This window comes from Salmo salar, chromosome 15, assembly GCF_965601325.2.
Source record: "Salmo salar chromosome 15, fSalSal1, whole genome shotgun sequence".
Lineage (NCBI taxonomy): Eukaryota > Metazoa > Chordata > Actinopteri > Salmoniformes > Salmonidae > Salmo > Salmo salar.
In genome coordinates this window covers 32,578,865-32,598,711 of record NC_138305.1, presented here as the reverse complement: position 1 = coordinate 32,598,711, position 19,847 = coordinate 32,578,865, and the positions used below count along the sequence as shown (strand labels likewise).

Genomic DNA, 19,847 nt, shown 5'->3' with positions numbered 1-19,847 from the left:
GCACACTATACATAGTCACATACTTTATGTCCCAGTTATTTAATTAGTGTAGAACAGCCAATATCCTCAAAATTGTTCACACTTAAACTAGCTACCTACTGACGTGATGTTACCCGCTGCTGCTCTGAAGCCTGAATACCCTAAGGGTGTTGTATAAAATGTGAAATGCATTCCTCCCCGAGTGATTCCCTAGTCACTAGTCACCCGGAGTACATTTATCTCAATGTCGTTCTACACAGGAGAGAATTTGTTCTTAACAAGACATCACAGCCACAAAACATGCCGTGTTAGGTGTACAGCAGCATACACCAGCCCTTCATTTGAGTAGTGCTCTATGTTAGAGTAATATGTACTTTGCATCCTTTGGAGATCCATAAACAGGTTAGGATTACAGTCAGATCAGAAATGAAACATTTATATTTGAAATAGGAGGGTAGTTTTGATAGCATTCCATGTACAAGTATTTGATAATGCTCAACGATATGTTTGAGCCATAGTTTGTTTCCTGTGATTCCATAATATCGGTTGGTTTTAAAGATCAGCAAGAGACTTAATATTATTCATATAGGCTTTCCACTTTGCTCATTTTGGAAGTTATATTCGGGCTATGTCTAAAGATCTCTCAACACTGAAAGAAAGTCAGTCTTATCAATATTAATAGTGTCTATGGTTCACGTCACTCATTTGCATCACTAATGGAATGCCTGTTGTTAAAATACTGAGGATCTGAAAACATACACATAGCAGGTGGAAAAATATAAATCAAACATAATGCTGTATAAATGTTATTTATTTTGTACTCTCATATTGCATTTTGTATGGTACAGATAGATAGGGAAATAGGACTCAACAGTATTTCATTTTTATGTTGGTAAGTGTACCAACACTTGTCATTTACACAAAAAGGATAAAATAATAGCTGCATGTTTACCTAAAGGCTTTAAAGACGTGCTGAAATACTTGTTTGAAGTACATTCCCAGCCCTGTGCCTCTGAGTAGCATAATGTTAAACAGATGGTAGTGTTAGACTCAGGGTTCAGTCTGTGAGGGTATCTCACTGGTGGAAGGGAAAGGGAAGCTCGATCTCAAGCCTTCCACCGCTAACTTTGATGAAAGCCTGGGCCTCCTCAGAAGCTTGCTGCAGAAGACCAGTGATGGCGAGGTTGAGCTGATTAACCACAGACAGAATCATGTCAGTGACGTGTTCAATTGCTATGTTCACCTGCTCCATGTTCAACATAGTATTGACTTGGTCCAGGACGGTCTTGATCACGCCGACAAGGTTATCGTACAGAGCGTTGATGTAGATAGCGACGGCATCCAGGTAGTCAGACTTCAGAGTGTCAACAAACTCCTGGGCCTTCTCAACGATGACCTTCACAGTCTCGCCAAGCTTCTCCAGGACCATGTCAAGGCTCTCCAGATGCTTCACCAGACCCACAAGCTGGGCAAGAGCATGCTTCATGTTGGCCCTCATGTTATCTATGATCTGGGCTCCAGTCATCACATCACCAATTGGCATAGTGACCTGGATGTCGCTGATCATATCGACCAGAGCATTGAAGGAGGCCTCTGCGTTGTCTATGAGCACCTGGATGGCCTGCTCAACTATAGTGGCAATGCCGGTGGTCAGCTGCTTGAGGACCTTAGGCAGGGTGGTAATTTCCTCAGAGCCAGGGAGCTTGAATTCTGTCTCCCTAAGGAACTTAATGGCAGCATCCAGGAAGACCTGGATGGTTTTCTGGAACTGGAAAACAGTGTTCCTGAAGAGGATTGACAGCTGGCTCAGCTCGGCTGCGTGGCTGTTGGCAGCAGTGTAGGCTTCCTCAATGAGGTTGATGATGGAGCTTTTCAGGCCCTCCACGTGCCCGAAGATCTCATACTTGTTAGAGAAGCTGTTCAGGGTGGATGTGATGGCAGGGAGTCTCTCCTTCAGGCCCAGGAGCATGTCGTGGGGGGCCTCCATGTTGTAGGCAACCTGTAGTTTTATCTTATCGGCATCCTTAGCAGTAGCTCTGATGACCAAGATGTCAACATCATCCTCAGGGGCAGACTGTTAGATATAGGAGAAACACAACACATTTCAATTGACCTGTACAATAGGGTGACATTTATTTGACTTGTGAATAGGGACACAAGTATTGAGTATTTTAAGATGAATGAAATTAAAAGAAACTCACAGCATAACGGCTGTAGAGTCTAGCGCTCAGCTGAGATGGGATCCTGCCCTGGAGCTGAAGACCCAAGAACCCAGTGGATGGAGTAGAGATGGAAGCACTGACGCCATCTCTGCGGGCAGCATAGCGGAAGTTCACATCAGTGAATGTTGGGCTGGTGATGTCCACATTCAGGGTGTGACGGGAGACACTAAGAAGTGGAAGAAAAACAGTGTGATCAGTTACTGTCTATTCACTCATAGTTTAATTAAGCAATAAGGCCCGAGGGGGGTGTGGTATATGGCCAATATATCACAAACCCCTAAGGTGCCTTATTGCTATTATAAACTGGTTACCAACGCAATTAGAGCAGTAAAAATCAATGTTTTGTCATACCATGCTATACGGTCTGATATACCACAACTTTCAGCCAATCAGCATTCAGGGCTCGAACCACCCAGTTTATAACTCCATGTAATACATGTGTGTAGTAGAAGGTCAAAAGATGTAGACTTTATTTGCTCATGCAATAGTCCTGGATTGAAGTGAATTGAAGGTACATTATTGAGTATTTACCTTCCCTCCTCTTGACGCTTCTTCCTGAAATGCACAAATGACAAAACAAACCATACTAATACATATTCAGGTATCTTGAAATTGCAAAATGTTTGTAATGATTTGATTAACATTGTGCTAACAAGCCTAAATCATTTGTTTCAATATGTATTATGCATTGAAATCAGCCTGTTTAAAAGTATTACTTTACCTCATAGCCTGGGTAATCACATTCTGAATGTCCATGGTCAGGTCTGCATGGGTAAGGACAGCCTTGCCATTCACGCTCAGGGCTTCGTTCTCAAAGCTTGCAGTGAAGGAAGCTGTTGAGGCAGTTTCAATTTCCTCAAATACAATTATTTTGCATCAAATAATGACATTATAGAGGACATTTTTATAATTTTACCATCCATGTCGTAATCCAGGAAGTTGATGACAGAGGTAGCAGATGACTTAAGTTCGGCCTTGAAGACAGGGGCATCACCCTTCAACTCAGCTGCCAGATGTGTGGTGTACACAGGGGTGGCAATCTTGGCGGTGGTAGAGATCTTCTGCTTGGTACCTGTCAGCTCGACAGCAGTCTTCTCAAAGAGGGAAATGTCACCCACGTTGCTTGGCTGAGACATGTCAATCTCAACATTAGCAGTCAGTGATGTCAATGGTGCAAAGTCAATGGTAGCCTGGGCTACATGCTTTCCCTTGGTGTTGAAGGTAATCACATTGGCTTCGTTGTTGCTGGCGAATTTCAGCACTGCATACACACGGCTTACGGATGCCTCAACAGCCAGGTTCTCATCCACATCCATTTCCAGGATAGTTGTCTCACCGTTGCTGAGTTTGGCATTGGCAATGATCTTTGAGGTGGAGCGTAGGCCATCAGCATTCAGGTACATGTTAGCTTCATTGTCCAGAGCTCCCAAAACAGCATTGTATTCCAGGATTGTGCCATCAATGTTGCCCTTGATGGATGACTCCACAGAGATGTACTCAAGGGTTCCCTCTAGCTTCAGGCTGTGGTCAGCCTCTGCCTTGCCAATTGCTTTGATAAGGGGCAGGTTGAAATCACCTTTCAGCTTCAATGTAGAGGCAGCATTTGGCTTGGTCTTGGTGTCTGCAACAAATTGCTGATTGGCTTCTAGGTTGAAGATGGGCAGGGCAATCTTTGCAATGGTAGCCACAGACGCCGCAGCTTCCAGGTTGTCGGGGCTTAGGCTGAAAGTGCTGTCATGGTTTCCCTCAATGTGGGCATTCTCCAAGGACAGGGCAGTGGCCAGCTTAAGCCCTCTTTTGGTGGTCAAACTGGTGGTGCCATCAAGCTTGATCTTAAGAGCCTCAAAAATGGAGGCTGTGGTAGCTCCCAGGCGGAACACAAGGTCGTCCTCAGCGTAAAGTCCGGCATTGGCATTCAGATTGAAGATGGGGGACTTCAGGGAGAGTTCGGTGATCAGGTTGCCCAGAGAGTGAAAATGACTCTTCTGGTACAGGATCTTGGAATCAACATCAAGAGACTGCTCTGTGGTGGTCAAGATGTTCTTCAAGCCAGTATGCTCATACAGGTTCAGATCACTGATGGCTGGAATGTGCATGTTAATGAAGGGCAGATCAATCTCTGGGATGCTGATGGGGTTTGTCAGGAATTCAAGATTAGCCTCACCGTTCATAGTAGCAAAGATGCCAGCCTCCTTTTCGTTGTTGTCAATAGTGAAGTTGTAGGAGGATTTGTACTGGTTGAAGCGGGCAAGAGCCACAGTGTTGATCTGTTGAGCTTCAGGCTTGATTGTGGCAGAGTAGTCATTCTGGAGATCAATCTTGGCCATCAGTGCCTCGTTGAAGCTGAGCTTGGTGTTTCCCTTGTTTTGGAAGTCAAAGACAACTTCAATAGGATAAATCTTAATGGTGAGTGAGTTTGACAGGATTCCACTGAGATCTCCAACAAGCTCTGTGTCATGGTTTGCCTTCAGTTCAACCTTCATATCTCCCAAATTGACATTTCCAGATGCCACCAGAAGGCTGTTCTTGATGGCTGGGCCTTCTGCCTCAGAGCGGGCCTCAAATGTGATGTGACTGAGAATGACTGCATCAGCATTCATGGTCTGCTTCATCTTCAGAAGGGCAGTGTCGGTGTCAGCGGAGATTGTCAGCTTAGCAGTGCTGGGACTGATGGCGAAGTGAAGGTCACACTTGTGTGTGCCCTCGTGAAAGTTGAACTTCATAGCACCATCATTTCCAATGTTCAGAGTGATTGTTGTGTCCTCCAGGCGGGCAACAGCCTTTTGGGTCACAGAGGCTCCATTGGTGAAGCCAAGGATTGGGATATTGATCTGGTGGTTGTAGGTGGTGTCCACAGATGCAGACATACCACCCAATGTGGCAAAGAATGCATTATTGACAATGTCAGCCGTGTAGTGTGCAGTGGTTGCCTTGACTGTGGTCTTAGCTGAGGCCTGGGCTGCAAGGTGGTAGAGGGTCACTGATGCCTGGTGTTCGACTGCAAGTGCAGTGTGGGTAAACTTAAGGGTCTCTGAAACTATCACACGGTTCAACTTGGGGATGGCAACGCGAGCAGTGGAGTCCAGGTTATAGCTGAATATCTCAAAAATGGGAGATATGGCCTGGGAGGTTAGGAAAGCGGTGAGCTGAGGAGTCTCCTCACTGTCAGTAGAGTTCTGGAGCTCAGCAGAGGTCCTAATGCTGTAGATGGGAGTGCTGACTTTGATCTCACCATAGAGCTTGCCAAAGCAAGGGACACTGATCTCACTGGGAATGGCAGGGAGCTTGATCTCAGGGATCTGGAGAGTTGGAATCTCTAGGAGCTTCTCTGCGACTACCTTAGGTAGGACAGGGAAGTAGAACTCTGGGAATGTGATCTCTGGGAGAGTAATGTCAGGTAGGGTTGGCAGGTAGCTCATGGTCAGGTCTCCAAAGAAAGCATCCAAATCAAGCATCTGGATCTCAAAGTTGAAAATAAAATCTATGAGCTCTGTGACCTTCTGCTTGATATCGTCAAAGGAAACGGTGGTGGCTGGCACTGTGTGGAAACCCAGGATAGTGAACTCAGGGATATCCAGCTGTGTTGGAATGTCAATCTCCTGAAGCTTCTCCAGGCTGACCTTCATGGAGGGCATGACCAGGTCAGTGAGAGGGATTGTGAATGAAGGGAAGTCCAGCTCAGCTGTCTTCAGTCCAGTAACAACTCCCTCAATTATCTGCTTGACCTCGCTGACAATTTGTTGTTCACCAGCAAACTTCTGGATCACCTCAAACACATTGCCGAACACCTCATTTATGACGGTGATGACCTTGGTGTAGAGTTCACTCACCTGCTGCAGGTATGAGATGATATCATTTCTAAGGTCCATATTGGTGATTCCCTGCTTTAGCCTCTCAGAAATTGCCTTAATTTCATTAAGGATGGCATGGTCGAGCACGTCTTCCACTGTTTTGATCATGTCTGCAACCTTGAGTTTCCTCAGATGTTCAATGTAGTTAAGTGCAGATGACACAAGAAAGTTGACAAACTCTCTTGAAGCCTGAAGTTTCTGTGGGATCTCAAGTGCCTTGATCAGCTCATTCACATAAGCAGTGTATTCAGAAATCATCTGGTTGGTTTCATCCACATAGGCATTGTAATCAAATGACCTCAGCTGCTGGACAACAGAGTCAAGATATTCATTCAGCTGTTCAATCACCTGTTTGATCTCAGTAGCTTTTAAGGAGTTGATGGCTTCTTCCAGCATCTGCATTACCTTCGATGGGATATTGATGGCCTTCAGCTTATTAACAAGGACCTGAATTGTTTCATCAATTTTGAACTGCTTAATTAGAACCACAACCTTCTCCAGGACTGCTTCAACCTTCTTGTCAACCTCATACTTGACAATCAGACCTCTCAGCTTGGCATGGAAAACATTCAATTTGCCAATGATATCCAATTCCTGGATCACTGCCTTGACAGACTCAATCATCTTGATGATCACTTCAGTGGGAAGGTGTTCCATCAGCTGCTCAACATGAGCTTCCAAGTTGATGGAGGAAATGTAGTTTCTCAGATCCTCAACAGTTTTGGTTCTGTCAAAGTTCTCAATGAACTGCTTTAATTCACTCACTGCGTTTTCAATTTTAGCCTTAATTTCAAACTGGGCATCAATGTCGTGCAGGAGTGAAATGCTGCTGTCCTTCAGTTTCTGCATGTCTATCTGCTTGATCAGCTCTTCGATAGCGTCAATGACAGCTACGATCATAGTAGTGATTTTATACTCTTCGTTGATGGCATTCAGCTCCTGGCTGAGCCTCTCAATTACAGTTTCAGACAGGGTACCACTCGCAATCATCTCCTTGGAGGCAGCAACAATGCCCTGGATACTGGATGCCAGGCCCATCAGCAGTTTTTCAACAGCAATCTTGAGGTTCACAAGGGAGGCCTCTAGGTATTCCAGAGTGATGGCGTACTCCTCGGTGAGGGCAATCAGGTTCTGTTTGAGCTGGACAGCCTTGCCTTCCAGATTCAGTTTGGCAACAAAGTCACTGACATGATGGGGCAGAGCCTCAAGCTTAGCCTTGACCTCATCACTATTGATATAATTCTGAATAGCCTCTGCCATGTTAACAATAGTGATCTTGATGTTTTCCAGGATTGCAGGCAAACTTTTGAGGAAGGGCAGGTTAATCATGTGACTGTCAGTGTTCTTATCATACTTTAGGAAACCAGAGATTGTGAATTCCTGCTCTTCACTGGCAGCTGTGTTCAGGAGCCCGGTGAGGAGGGTTGCAGACAGCTCCAGTCCAAGCCTTTCAGCATTGTTGTAGGCACTCACTTCCTGATTGAGGGCGTGGTTGTTCAACTTTGACTTCATCCTAAGTATGGCCCTCTGCTCCTGGGGAGTCAGAAGTGTGTCTATCTTGTTGTCAATTGTGGTTTCTAGGGGGAAGCCATTGTCCAGCTGCTGGGTGACAGAAGCTCTGCATTCATGAGAGCTGGCAAAAGCCAGGGGCTGTGCTTTAAGGAGGAATTTTCCATAGAGCTGAGCGCTCTGCTTACCATACAGGGTCAGGTCACCATCAGCATTAAAGATGGCGTCAAGATTGAAGTCGAAGGGAATAATGCTGGCACGGATGGTGTTGTCGAAGCGGAAAGGCTGGGAGTTGAAGCGGGCATCATTGTGGATCTTTGCAGCAAGGCCAACAATTTCAAGCTCAATGTTGTGGCTCATGTGAGCACCAAGGAACTTTCCATTAGTGCTGCACTTAGCATTAGCGGTCAAGTCTGCATAGTTGATCTCATAGGTGTGTTTGAGCTCTTCCTCACCATAGGCCGCCTTCAGGCTTCCAGTAAAGTCAATTTTGTAGATCACTGCCTTCAGCTGAGCCTCGTTGACTAGGTTGGCTGCCAGCAGTTTCAGGTTATTGTTCATATTTACAGAGGCAGTGTAGTCCTGTAGGTCAATGGTGATGTCATGTGTATAGGAAGTGCTCTCGCTGACAATGGCCTCAGCCTTTGAGTTGAAGGCAAGGCTGGAGAGAGTGATGGTCAGTGAGTTGGCATTCTCAACCTTCATGTCATTCAATGCACTCTTGGTCTCAATGGACAGAGTAGCCTTGGAGGAATCAATTCCACCGTTGAAGGTGTTCTCCATGGTGAACGGGCCCTGCAGGGTGGTTGTTCCGCTTGTGGCCAGGCCATCCTTGTTCATTGTCAGGGTAGCTTTGTGTGCAGCTATGTTCTCAAGCAGCTTTACAGTGCCATCACTGTTCACAGCCAGGCCATTGACATCCAGGGAGGCAGTGACAAGAGAGTATATGCGATTCTCAGAGTGGTCAGCATTGGTCTCCATCTTGATTGTGACTGCTCCAAAGCCAACAGAAGCCTCAGCCTGGTTGTGGATCTTCATACCAAGGGCAAGGGCATTGGTGTCACATTTCAGGGACAGCTGGTTATCCTTGAACACAAGTTCAGCAGCATGGGTCAGGATGTCTTCGAATGCATTCATGTTAGACACAACAGACAGCTTGCCATTGGCAAAGGATGCAGCAATGGTGTTCTGGGCCTTAAGAATGGTTGAATCAATTTTCAGGGAAGAATCAATCTTTGCCTCTGGTCTGAATGGGAAGATGGTAAAAGACTGGGTGGTGATTGTGGTGCCATAGACAGGTCCTGCTTTGACTGTTCCCTCCAAGTTGCTATCACCAGAGATCTTCAGTGTTGGAGCCAGTATTGGCGCTTCAGAATTGAAGCCAACTTGGCCGGTGTGCTCTAGGTTTACACTCAGACCCATGGGGCTTGTTGCTTCGATTTTGCTGCTGGATTTCACATTGATCTTGTTGTCTGTAACAGTGCCAACTTCCCTTATGCTAATGCTGGCATCAATGAACTTGTGGCTCACGGAGGTCTTCACATGGGCCTTGATGGAATCAGCAGGAGTGGTGGTAAGCAATCCAGATCCTATTTACAACACAGAAGGAACAATTATTGATTATTGCACAACTAAACATGTTCCAGATTGTGTAATTCTCAATTAATTACAAAGGCATTAGAAAATCTCTGGAGGTGGAACTCTACCTTCAATCTTGATGCACAGGAGTTCCATTGAGCAGCTGCCTGTCACATCAAACTTGGCAGAATAGCTTGGTGTCTCAGCGGCATCTTTGCCAGCAGACACTGAGCCCTCCAAGTTGTAGAAGTTGCTCTTCACCTTTGTGGACAGCTGAGTTTTTCCGAAGAGGGGCACAAATACATCAAGGGTCTCTGGGATGAAAAGCTCAGGGATGGGGATCTCCATGGAGGCAATGTCCAAGCCAAGCTGGGGCAGAGCCAGGTGTGGTGTGGTCAGTGCAGCTGGGAAGTTCAGCTCCTCAGATGATTTTCCACCAAGAGGGAGGGGAATGGCGATGAAGATACGCTCATTGTTGAAGTGGTAAGCAGCTGTGGCCTCACTGTTTCAAAAAATTGTATTTAATCATGAATTAGTCATGGAACCCCCCCAATTTTTTTATTTATTTAATGTATTGACTGAAATTATTCTCATGCTAGTTGATTGATGTAACTTACACATTCAGGAAAAGTTTCTCAGGCAGAGTCAACTCTGGCATCCCAGGGACTTTCAGGTTCTGCATATATGGGATATCAGCAGCATATTTCTCCAGGTAGTTGTTGGTTGCCTGTAATGGAAATACAGTGCCAGTCAAAAGTTTGGACACACCTACTCATTCCAGGGCTTTTCTTTATTTTTACTATTTTCTACATTTCAGAATAATAGTGAAGACATCAACACTTTGAAATAACACATATGGAGTCATGTAGTAACTAAAAAAGTGTTAAACAAATCACAATATATTTTACTTTTGAGATTATTCAAAGTAGCAACCCTTTGCCTTGATGACAGCTTGGCATTCTCTCAACCAGGTTCATGAGGTCGTCACCTGGAATGCATTTCAATTAACGTGTGTGCCTTGTTAAAAGTGAATTTGTGGAATTTTGTTCCTTCTTAATGAGTTTAAGCCAATCAGTTGTGTTGTGACAAGGTAGGGGTGGTATACAGAAGATAGCCCTATTTGGTAAAAGACCAAGTCCATATTATGGCAAGAACAGCTCAAATAAGCAAAGAGAAACGGCAGTCCATCATTACTTTAGGACATGCAGGTCAGTCAATCCGGAACATTTCAATAACTTTTAAAGTTCCTTCAAGTGCAGTCGCAAAAACCATCAAGCACTATGTTGAAACTGGCCCTCACGAGGACCACCACAGGAAAAGAAAACCTCTGCTGCAGATGCTAAGTTCATTAGAGTTACCAGCCTCAGAAATTGCAACCCAAATAAATGCTTCACAGAGTTCAAGTAACAGACACATCTCAACATCTGTTCAGAGTAGACTACTTGAATCAGGCCTTCATGGTCGAATTGCCGCAAAGAAACCACCACTAAAGGACACCAATAAGAAGAAGAGACTTGCTTGGGCCAAGAAACATGAGAAATGGATATTAGACCGGTGGAAATCTGGTCTGATGAGTCGCAGAGTATGTGAACGGATGATCTCCGCATGTGTGGTTCCCACCGTGAAGCATGGAGGAGGAGGTGTGATGGTGTGGGGGTGCTTTGCTGGTGACACTGTCAGTGATTTATTTAGAATTCAAGGCACACTTAACCAGCATGGCTACCACAGCATTCTGCAGCGATACGCCATCCCATCTGGTTTGCGCTTAGTGGGACTATCATTTCTTTTTCAACAGGGCAATGACCCAACACACCTCCAGGCTGTGTAAGGGCTATTTGACAAAGAAGGAGAGTAATGGAGTGCTGCATCAGATGACCTGGCCTCCACAATCACAGGGCTTAAACCCAATTGAGATGGTTTGGGATGAGTTGGACTGCAGAGTGAAGGAAAAGCAGCTAAAAAGTGCTCAGCATTTGTGGGAACTCCTTCAAGACTGTTAGAAAGCATTCCATGTGAAGCTGGTTGAGAAAATGCCAAGAGTGTGCAAAGCTGTCATCAAGGCGAAGGGTGGCTACTTTGAAGAATCTGAAATGTAAAATAGATTTTGATTTGTTTAACACTTTTTTGGTGTTAAACAAACTATTTCATAGTTTGATGTCTTCACTATTATTCTACAATGTAGAAAATTGTAAAAATATAGAAAAACCCTTAAATGAGTAGGTGTGTCAACTTTTGACTGGTACTGTACATATTGTAATATATTAAGTTGAGAGAGGACAAAATAGTGATCATAAGATTAAAGTGTTTTTTTGTTGTTTTACCTCTACAGACTTGGTGAGGATGTGACGGACCTTCATGTCGGTCTGGCCCACCTGCTGATCAAGAACATCACTGACCATCTTCTGGATTGCCTCGGCATGAGGGAGGATGTTCTGGATCTCAGAATTCATGTCAGACTTGACCTCAGCCACAATCTTCTCGTCATCTACAAAGTAGGAGTAATTCATTGTAAATTAAATTACATTTTAATAACTTTCCCATGATTACTTGACATTTAAAGCCTGGCAAAGCTCTCAGAAACATACAGTTAAAGTTGATCAAGAAGCAAAACAATTCATCGTACAAAGGTTGGGCGATATTGAAAGCCTGCATACCATATTTTAGGGTGATCTTTTGCACTGAGGTGGTCTCTGGGAGCTTGATGTCACTCTCAAGCTCAAGTTCCAGTTCCTCACCACGCTTCACGTTGGCTGTAACTGTGGCGTCAGCCTTGATTGAAGGGACAAGCAGCTGCACCTGCAGCATAGCATCCTTCATGGCCTCAATTCTGCATAGAAAACCATGAGTCAGTTGGAATTTGGAAGAAAGGGAAAACAGAAGAAACCAAAACAGGGAAGTACTTTGTGGGGTAGCATTGTCAGCTTACTTAGCGCGGCCAACCAGGGACAGCTGAGGGATGTTCTTGTTGATGAGGTCAATGGAGATGGAGTGTATTCCTTTGCCCTTGGTGTTGCCATCCACAACGCCCAGTCTGATTCCAGCCTCCAAGTCAAAGTCAGGGATCTGGATGTCGGTGGTGATGACATTCTTCCTCCTGTTGTACTTCACAGTGGCTGTGGCCTCAGTGGGGTCAGCACCTGTGTCCAGGATAAACTGAATAAGTTAGTCACCAAGGAAAAGGTTGTACGGTAGAAATGGAAGGACTGTGTTACTCTAAAAGAGGGCTTTTGTAACTTAGAGCTAGCTATACCTTCTGCCTTCAGGACCATCTTTACAGTGTCAACTTTCTGACGACCTTCTTCTCCCTCCCTGACGATTTCGTAGCCGATGGTGGCCGTGTATTCAGTGACCTCACCAGTGGGGTGGAGCTCCACAGCAAGCCTATAGAAAATGTTTAATTTCCAAAAGTTATGGCTGAGATCAATTTCTACCTGAAAATAGGAAAACATAAATGGAGCATATGTTAAAATGTATTTGCATCGAACTAGTACTTACTTGCTATCTCCGGTAAAGGGGAAATAGGGTGCTGTGTCATGGGAGCTAGCATCAGAGTACTGAAGGGTGGTGCAGTACTTCATACCAGCTAAGAATGGAGTGCACTCAGACACATCAATTCTGTCCTCTACCAGAGACGGGATGGGTTTCACTCCAGCAGAAGTCACTTCGAACAGCTTGTTGCTATAATAGGGGTCGTGGAAAGGAAATGTTTAGGCTCTGATAAATATTGGTCATCAAGTATTATCTGAATGACACTCTGACACTTACGTGATGCTGATGAGCTTGGCAGGACCCTGAGGAGCAGGGATGGTCAGCTTGACCTGGTTGTCGGCCATGACGATCTTAGCGCTGAGCCCACTCTCGTGGTATAGGCTGGTGTGCATCTCCAGGCCAGAGAGAAGGTACTCAGGAATGTGGGAACCAACCCGGGCCACAAACTCAATTCCAGCGGAGGGCATGAAGGAGACCTCGCTCTGTGGGAAAGGGATCAGTCAAAGTATATTATATAGATATGCAAAAAGACTGACGGACTTCACATGTATTAGGGTTACTACAAATAGAAAACAGATCAGTGAAAATAAATATAAAAGTTTACCATGTCGGGTGTAATGTGTAGTCCTCCCTTGATGCCAGGGGTGAAGGTACCAGACAGGGCAATCTTCAGTGGCACACCAGTGGCAGTTGGCAGGAAGAATTTGTTATCCATGAAGATGTAATGGGCGAAGACTTCATTGTCAGTGTTGGTCATCAGTCCCTTCATAAGCTGTGGAACATGTACAGTTGAAGTCAGAAGTTGACATACACCTTAGCCAAATACATTTCAACTCGGTTTTACACAATTCCTGACATTTAATCCGAATAAAAATTCCCTGTTTTAGGTCAGTTAGGATCACCACTTTATTTTAAGAATGTGAAATGTCAGAATAATAGTAGAGTGACTTATTTCAGCTTTTATTTCTTTCATCACATTCCTAGTGGGTCAGAAGTTTACATACACTCAATTAGTGTTTGGTAGCGTTTCCCTTAAATTGATCAACTTGGGTCAAACGTTTCGGGTAGCCTTCCACAAGCTTCCCACAATAAATTGGGTGAATTTATGAATATGTAATGGGCAAAGACTTCATTGTCAGTGTTGGTCATCAGTCCCTTCATCAGATTTCAGATTTTGGATAATAAATTGAGCTTTCATTTTTTATCATTGATATGTCATTCTTGCCAGATGAGTTAACATTAATGTATATCTGAAGTGATAGTGTTGCTTTTTTCCATATCTTTGTACATACATCAGTGGGGAACATCTTGAGTACGTTGTCAATCATCAGACCAGCAGAGTAAGCCATCTTCTCCATCTCATTGGTCTTCAGGTATCCAAGTTCATTTCCCAGCAGTCTCAGGTAAACCATAGCCTCAGGGGACTCCTGAGTCTTCAGATCCCTGACCAGTTTGTTGAGGTTGCGGCCGATTTCTCTCATGATGTTCTGGGAAGCCTACAGAATATTTTTTTCAAGGAAAGAGGCAGTTAGCTCATGCTACAATTAAATAACTAGGATTAAAATCACCCTAATTAAAATGTTTGGGTTGGAAAGAGGAAGAACATAGTATGGTTTTGAATACCTGTCTCTTCATTCTGTCTTTCTTCAGAGCGGGCATCATCCTCTTCATGACCTCATTGACCTGCAGGGGCATCTTGTCAGAAACGAAGTAGACGGTCTTTAGAACTGTGTCAGGGAAGAATCCGTTCTCTCCGAACAAAGCCTCAACAGTTGGCTCTAGTCCTTTGCCTTCCATGCCAACCTTACAAGTGAAGAGAATGTTCACCATGAGACTGATAGAAAAATAAGTGTATATTCTGTAAAAAAAAAAACATCATCCCAATAAGAGGCTTAGGGAAACAATTTATATTGTATTTTTTACCTCCACCATGTCAACACTGTAGCCAAAGGCCTTCAGGGTCATCTCCAGCATGACTTCCTTGGGCAGATAGCTGGTGCCCTCGAAGAGCATATTTCCTTGCACAGATCCAATCATGTAGTTGCGGGAGAACTTGGTGGGATCCATAACAGTTCCAACCTCATTTCCCTGCAGGGCATCAAGAATCTTCTGTCTCAGCCTTTAATGGAAGGAATAATTTATTACATGGTCAAACCTATGATGAGGAGGGAACAACCGAACAGAATATTTCTGTTAGCTGAGGCAGTAAATACTGCAGATGATATCTCTCACGTACTCCTGGGTCTCGGCTGCTGTGGATGCCAGTATATTAGTCAGGTGGGAGATGACAAAGCTCTTGGCCTGCTGGTCTTCTTCGATGGGCAGAGCGGCGGCCAGCTGAGCCAGTTCAGCAGGCTGGGGGTCCTTCATCAGCACCAGGTAGGCAGCAACACGCTTCTGCAGGGGGCTAGCACCACTCAAAAGAACCTGCATGAGCACCTCTCTGCCCTGTAAACAGGAGAATGTGTATAACAGTTCTGCAGTGAACGAAGAGTTGATGGTTTCCATATACATTTTTGAAAGCTAATAGGATAAGAGTGAGTTACCTCCTCAGGGACAGGAGTTTGTCTGAATGCCTGAATGGCAGCCTGTTGGACTTCCAGGGAAGCGCCGGGCTCGTTTACACACTGGATCACAGCAGACTTCAGGGCAGGACTGGCGGCTCCCATGGCTGCAGCCATGTTACCAATAACCTGTGGAGCAGAAGGAAGCAAACATGAATTATTCTGATTCAAATTGTTGCTTCCTGTGTGAGTAAACCTGAAAAAGCTATGGGGAGCGATGGAACACTCACCCTCAGGGCCAGGAAGTTCTGCTCCTTGTCACCAGTGCAGTCACCCAGCTGGGAAACAGCAAACTCAGCCACAGCCTCGATCTCAGGGGTCACTTTGCCCTCGGCCTTGAAGAATCTGAAGAGGAACACAATGTGAAATTCAACATAAGAATTTCATTTTCTGCATCTGCTCAGTTCCATTTAGAAAATATGTTGCTTTAAAATGTCTGTTTACCTCTTGACAACATTGCTCAGGGCATACAGGATAGGCTTGCTCTGCTTGTACCGTGCCATAGCCAGCATGTCGTTGACCAGGAGGGCAGAGGGGTTGGGGACCAGTCCCATGGCGAACACGACGGCATCAACCTCAAAGGCAGAGTTGTCAAAGGTCCTGAGGATCTGCATGATGGCACTGCTGCACTCTGGGGTACCGCACTGGGCCAGAACCTGGTAGGTCAGTGGTCCGGACACCTTCAGGGCCTCGGGGATAGCAGGGCTCAGGGTCTCAGCCTTCATTCCACGGACCATGCTCACAAGCTGCTGGAAGAGGTGGGCTCTCTTCTCACCATTGGACAGAGTGGCCAGTTCCCTCAGGACGGCCAGAGGAGCATCCTTGTCCTGAACAACGCTCTTGTCCTCAGCAGCCTCCATTGGCAGACCCTTGAGGTTGGCCACATCTGCAGGAAGATAAAGTCAGTTTTGACACTGAGCAGGTGAAATCCTTTTTCAATTATCTCTGACTGTCTACGATAATCATCTTCATAATTAGAATGCAATGTAAGGGATACTTACTGTGGTTAAAAACTCTCTCATTGTATGTGGAAACCTCCAGCAGAGTCAGGAACTGCTTGCCAACGTTGGTAACTCCATACTCTCCCCTGTGGAAAGCCAAAGAGATGATAAAGACTTATGCAACATCTCTTAACATTGCAGGTACGTATTTCATAAAACATTATAGGCATAATGTTTAACACACTTGTGAGAGAAAGGCACCAGGATGTGCTTCTCAGTGCAGGCACCAGAGATCATGTGCTTCTTGTCATTGTCAAACTTGTAGTTGCAGGTCTGGGAGCTTCTGATCAGCTGAGCAAGAGGATAGTGCTGTAGGAGGAGAAATTATTATTGTTTACGTTTTTTTGTAAAGTTCAAAAGTGAATAAGGAGTAATATTAGTTGTCATTTCAGCTACTGGAGCGGAGAAAGATAATTACTTTGAAGGGTTTTTGTAAAGGAGTTAAAAAGTGAATTAGGATTAATACATTATTTTGGGTTTATTTCATGAATCTAACCAGCAACTTCTACTTTCTTGCAGTCTTACCATGCCAGAGATGAGGGCCAGGGGGCTGGTGTGGTCCCTCTGGGGGATGAAGTGGTCACATTTGGACAAGTCCCTGTTGAGAGTGATGTCAGTAGCGATGTCCTCCATGGCGTTGACTATGTAGTTGGTCTTGCACATGCCGTGGATGGTGGGCTGAGGGGAAAGTCAATGATCCTTGTCATATTTAAATAAATATAAATACTGATTTATGTTTTCTGAAAAACTGAATGGGACATATTGCTCTCTGCAGAGCCATGAACATAATTTTCTTGGCTAGTCTTGTACCTTGTAGTGCATCACGTCGGCGTGCCAACAGTACTTTCATTTATTATTTCTTTATTACACAATAATTACATTTTTGTTTCTTGGATTCACTAAAACAAGCACCAATATGTACCATTGTCTACCAGGTAGTTTCCAATTGTATTGAATAATATGGATTAATAAGGTACACACTGTTAGTAATAAAGTACCCATTAGAGTAATAAAGTACTCAATAAGAAATGACTTGCTCATATCACTGAAACTACACTGTAATACAAAGTGTGTAGTTATGATTAGGGTGTTTTCTGAGAAGATCAACATACCATTTTCTTGTTGTTCTCCTCTTCCAGCAGGGGCACGGCAAGGGCAGAGACGATACCTCTCTTGATGTTCAGGATGGTCATGGACTCATCCTCCTCAGGGTACAGTTTCAAATCGTACACTCCCTCAACCACAACCTTCAGAGGATGTCTGAGCAGGGAGAGAGAGGTGAAAGGTTGGTTACCAGTTGTTAACTCCAAATTACAATGTGCTTAATAGAAGAGAGGACAAGGAATTTTTAACAAATATTGGGGACAAGGGTTGGGTTAGGGCATGTGTGACAGCCTTGGGGGCTTACTTCTCCATGGCAGCAGCGAAGGCATCAGATCCAGGTGCAGGTCCGAACACAGGGTTGCCCTCTGCGTCCATATCGACAACCTCACTCAAGCTACAGCCTGTGGTACGCAGGATGTAGCTGCAAGACTGAGGAACTTCAATCTCGACCTGTAGGGAGAGACAAAGAGGTTAGATGGCTTTCTTACTGGGATGTTGCGTGAGGACAATATTAATGGACTGAAGTGAAGGCTTAATGCTCTGAGGTATGATGTCTACCTTGCAAGAGCACTTGGGTCCATTTATGAGATTGGAAGCTCCTTCAATGGCATTCAGGGACTCTGCTTTGTACTGGTATTCATATTTGTGAAGGCTCTTGTACCTTCTTGCCACTAGGGAGAGATTAGAAATTGTATTTTTAATGTGTTTGAGTAAAGAACCGTCATGTTGCCATAACAGTGGGCAAACTGCAGCACATTGGTAGGATAAGCAATGATTTGTTGGTACGTACGCAAGCATGTTGGATGTTTTTCGGCACCATCGTCTTGGGAGTCTGTGAGAGGATAACGCAATTTTGGTCAAAGCAGGATTATACAGAAGTTTTATAATTAATTACAACATGACTGAAATTGTTTTTAAGTGTGTAAAAAAGCAGCTTTTCTTTCTTTGAATGGTGTGGGTGCAGTTATGTATCTGTTCAACTGCCTGTCCCCTCCACTCACTTTACTATCAAATCATGTGGGCATGAGGGGGAACTGCCCCCACTCGTTTAAAATAAAAACTGTTATATTGCTTACATCCCAGAAAGTGATATTTGCACGTCTGCACTGTCAGAATTCAGATATTTGTAAAATTGCTTGCTTGCACAGTATCACCTATTAAATCTTACATTTTGTGAGGAAACACTGTTTTACCGGACTAAAAATAGAGGACAAAAAGCTCAAAGACAGATCTCGACTTATATCTACCAGCTGAACAGGACTTTCATCATTTACATTTTATTTAGATTTTTCAGGTTCACCATCAGAAATAGTTTTGCTGATATACAGTCAATGTATTTGGCGGTTTTGAAGAAAGTTAACTTGTAATTTGCAACAGGGACAGTGCGTATTTTACGAGATTAACTGTGCAATGTCGAGAGGAGATGCTTCAGTTCACTCTGTAATGTTCCAAGTGTTATTTTACAAAAAAAACTATTTTGCAACAAAATGACATAATAGATTTTGCACATGCAAAGTAAAATGCACATAGCTAAAAACACCCACTTTTATAAACAAATTCTAGTTGTTCAAGTTAACAGCTACCGATAATTTGGTTTGGCATTAGAATATTTAAAATTAAACATTTCCGAATGGAACACTTCTAAAGAAAATACCTTAAATCTGAAAATTACAAACATGAAAACTTAAGAAACAAACTACTGCTGGGTAAAAGTTCATTTTAAATCTTTAAAAAAGTTAACAGCTACATACATGTCTCTTTGGTATTATAATATGTAAATCGAAAAAAGTCCAAAATAAAAACTTTTAAAGCATATATTTCAAATCTGAAAATAACAAACATGTAAACTCAAGAAACAAACTACTACCTGGTAAAAATAGATTTTTATCCACAGCAGGGACCAGTCAGAGAGGTACTTACGGGCCAAGGCAAGGGTGCTCAGAAGAAGCAAAAGAGAGAGCTTTGTGTCCCCCATGATGGGTTCGTTGAAGCTCTTTCCTTTGCGTTGGCGAGTACTCGTCGAGACTGATTTCTCCACTCCAGCACTAGTCTTTTATACCCTAGGGATTCTATAGGAAGGGGAGGTGGGAGCTACAGACAGTGCTGCCCCTACACCAAAGTCCATCCCATACGTATGTGTGGAGGGACAAAGGCAACTAGTTTCAAAAAACTGTCCATGGATATGATAACAAACTTGCAGAATCAGTCATTTTTGTGCAGTAGTAACACGTATTTTCCAAGATTAGGAAGACCACTGAAGAAAACAGCAAAAACTAGTGATTTCTCTCAGTGTAAATGAATTGCGAAGGTTTCATTCTATATATATTTTTTCCTGATAAAACTACAATTCACTTGTTAGAAGGGGATTGAGCCAAAAATTAGGCAATACATAATCTCAACTTTGATATAGTATAATTTTAACTCAATTTCATAAAAGCATGCATTCAAAAACATAGCATTGACATAATATATAAAAACAATACATAACCTATTACTAAACGTTTTGTTTATACACATTTACTTGTCTCCTTTTAGTTCAGATATTGCATT

The 19,847-nt window shown here is 43.9% G+C and overlaps 1 protein-coding gene across 1 annotated transcript; it reads right to left on the bottom strand.

Moving 5' to 3' along the window:
- Positions 1-772: 772 nt before the first annotated feature.
- Positions 773-19,348, bottom strand: LOC123723740 (apolipoprotein B-100). The gene is made up of 29 exons (XM_014143934.3): positions 19,218-19,348; positions 18,088-18,129; positions 17,856-17,968; positions 17,602-17,747; positions 17,306-17,453; positions 16,719-16,871; positions 16,378-16,502; positions 16,194-16,279; positions 15,637-16,078; positions 15,423-15,537; positions 15,175-15,321; positions 14,865-15,076; positions 14,552-14,747; positions 14,252-14,431; positions 13,921-14,124; positions 13,233-13,400; positions 12,905-13,110; positions 12,635-12,817; positions 12,390-12,520; positions 12,066-12,276; positions 11,794-11,966; positions 11,461-11,624; positions 9,757-9,866; positions 9,268-9,641; positions 3,118-9,150; positions 2,923-3,034; positions 2,733-2,756; positions 2,181-2,367; positions 773-2,053 (listed from the first exon to the last, which is right to left on the bottom strand). The coding sequence occupies exons 1-29, from the start codon at positions 19,270-19,272 to the stop codon at positions 1,055-1,057; spliced, it is 11,439 nt and encodes a 3,812-aa protein (XP_013999409.3). The 5' UTR covers positions 19,273-19,348; the 3' UTR covers positions 773-1,054.
- Positions 19,349-19,847: the final 499 nt, after the last annotated feature.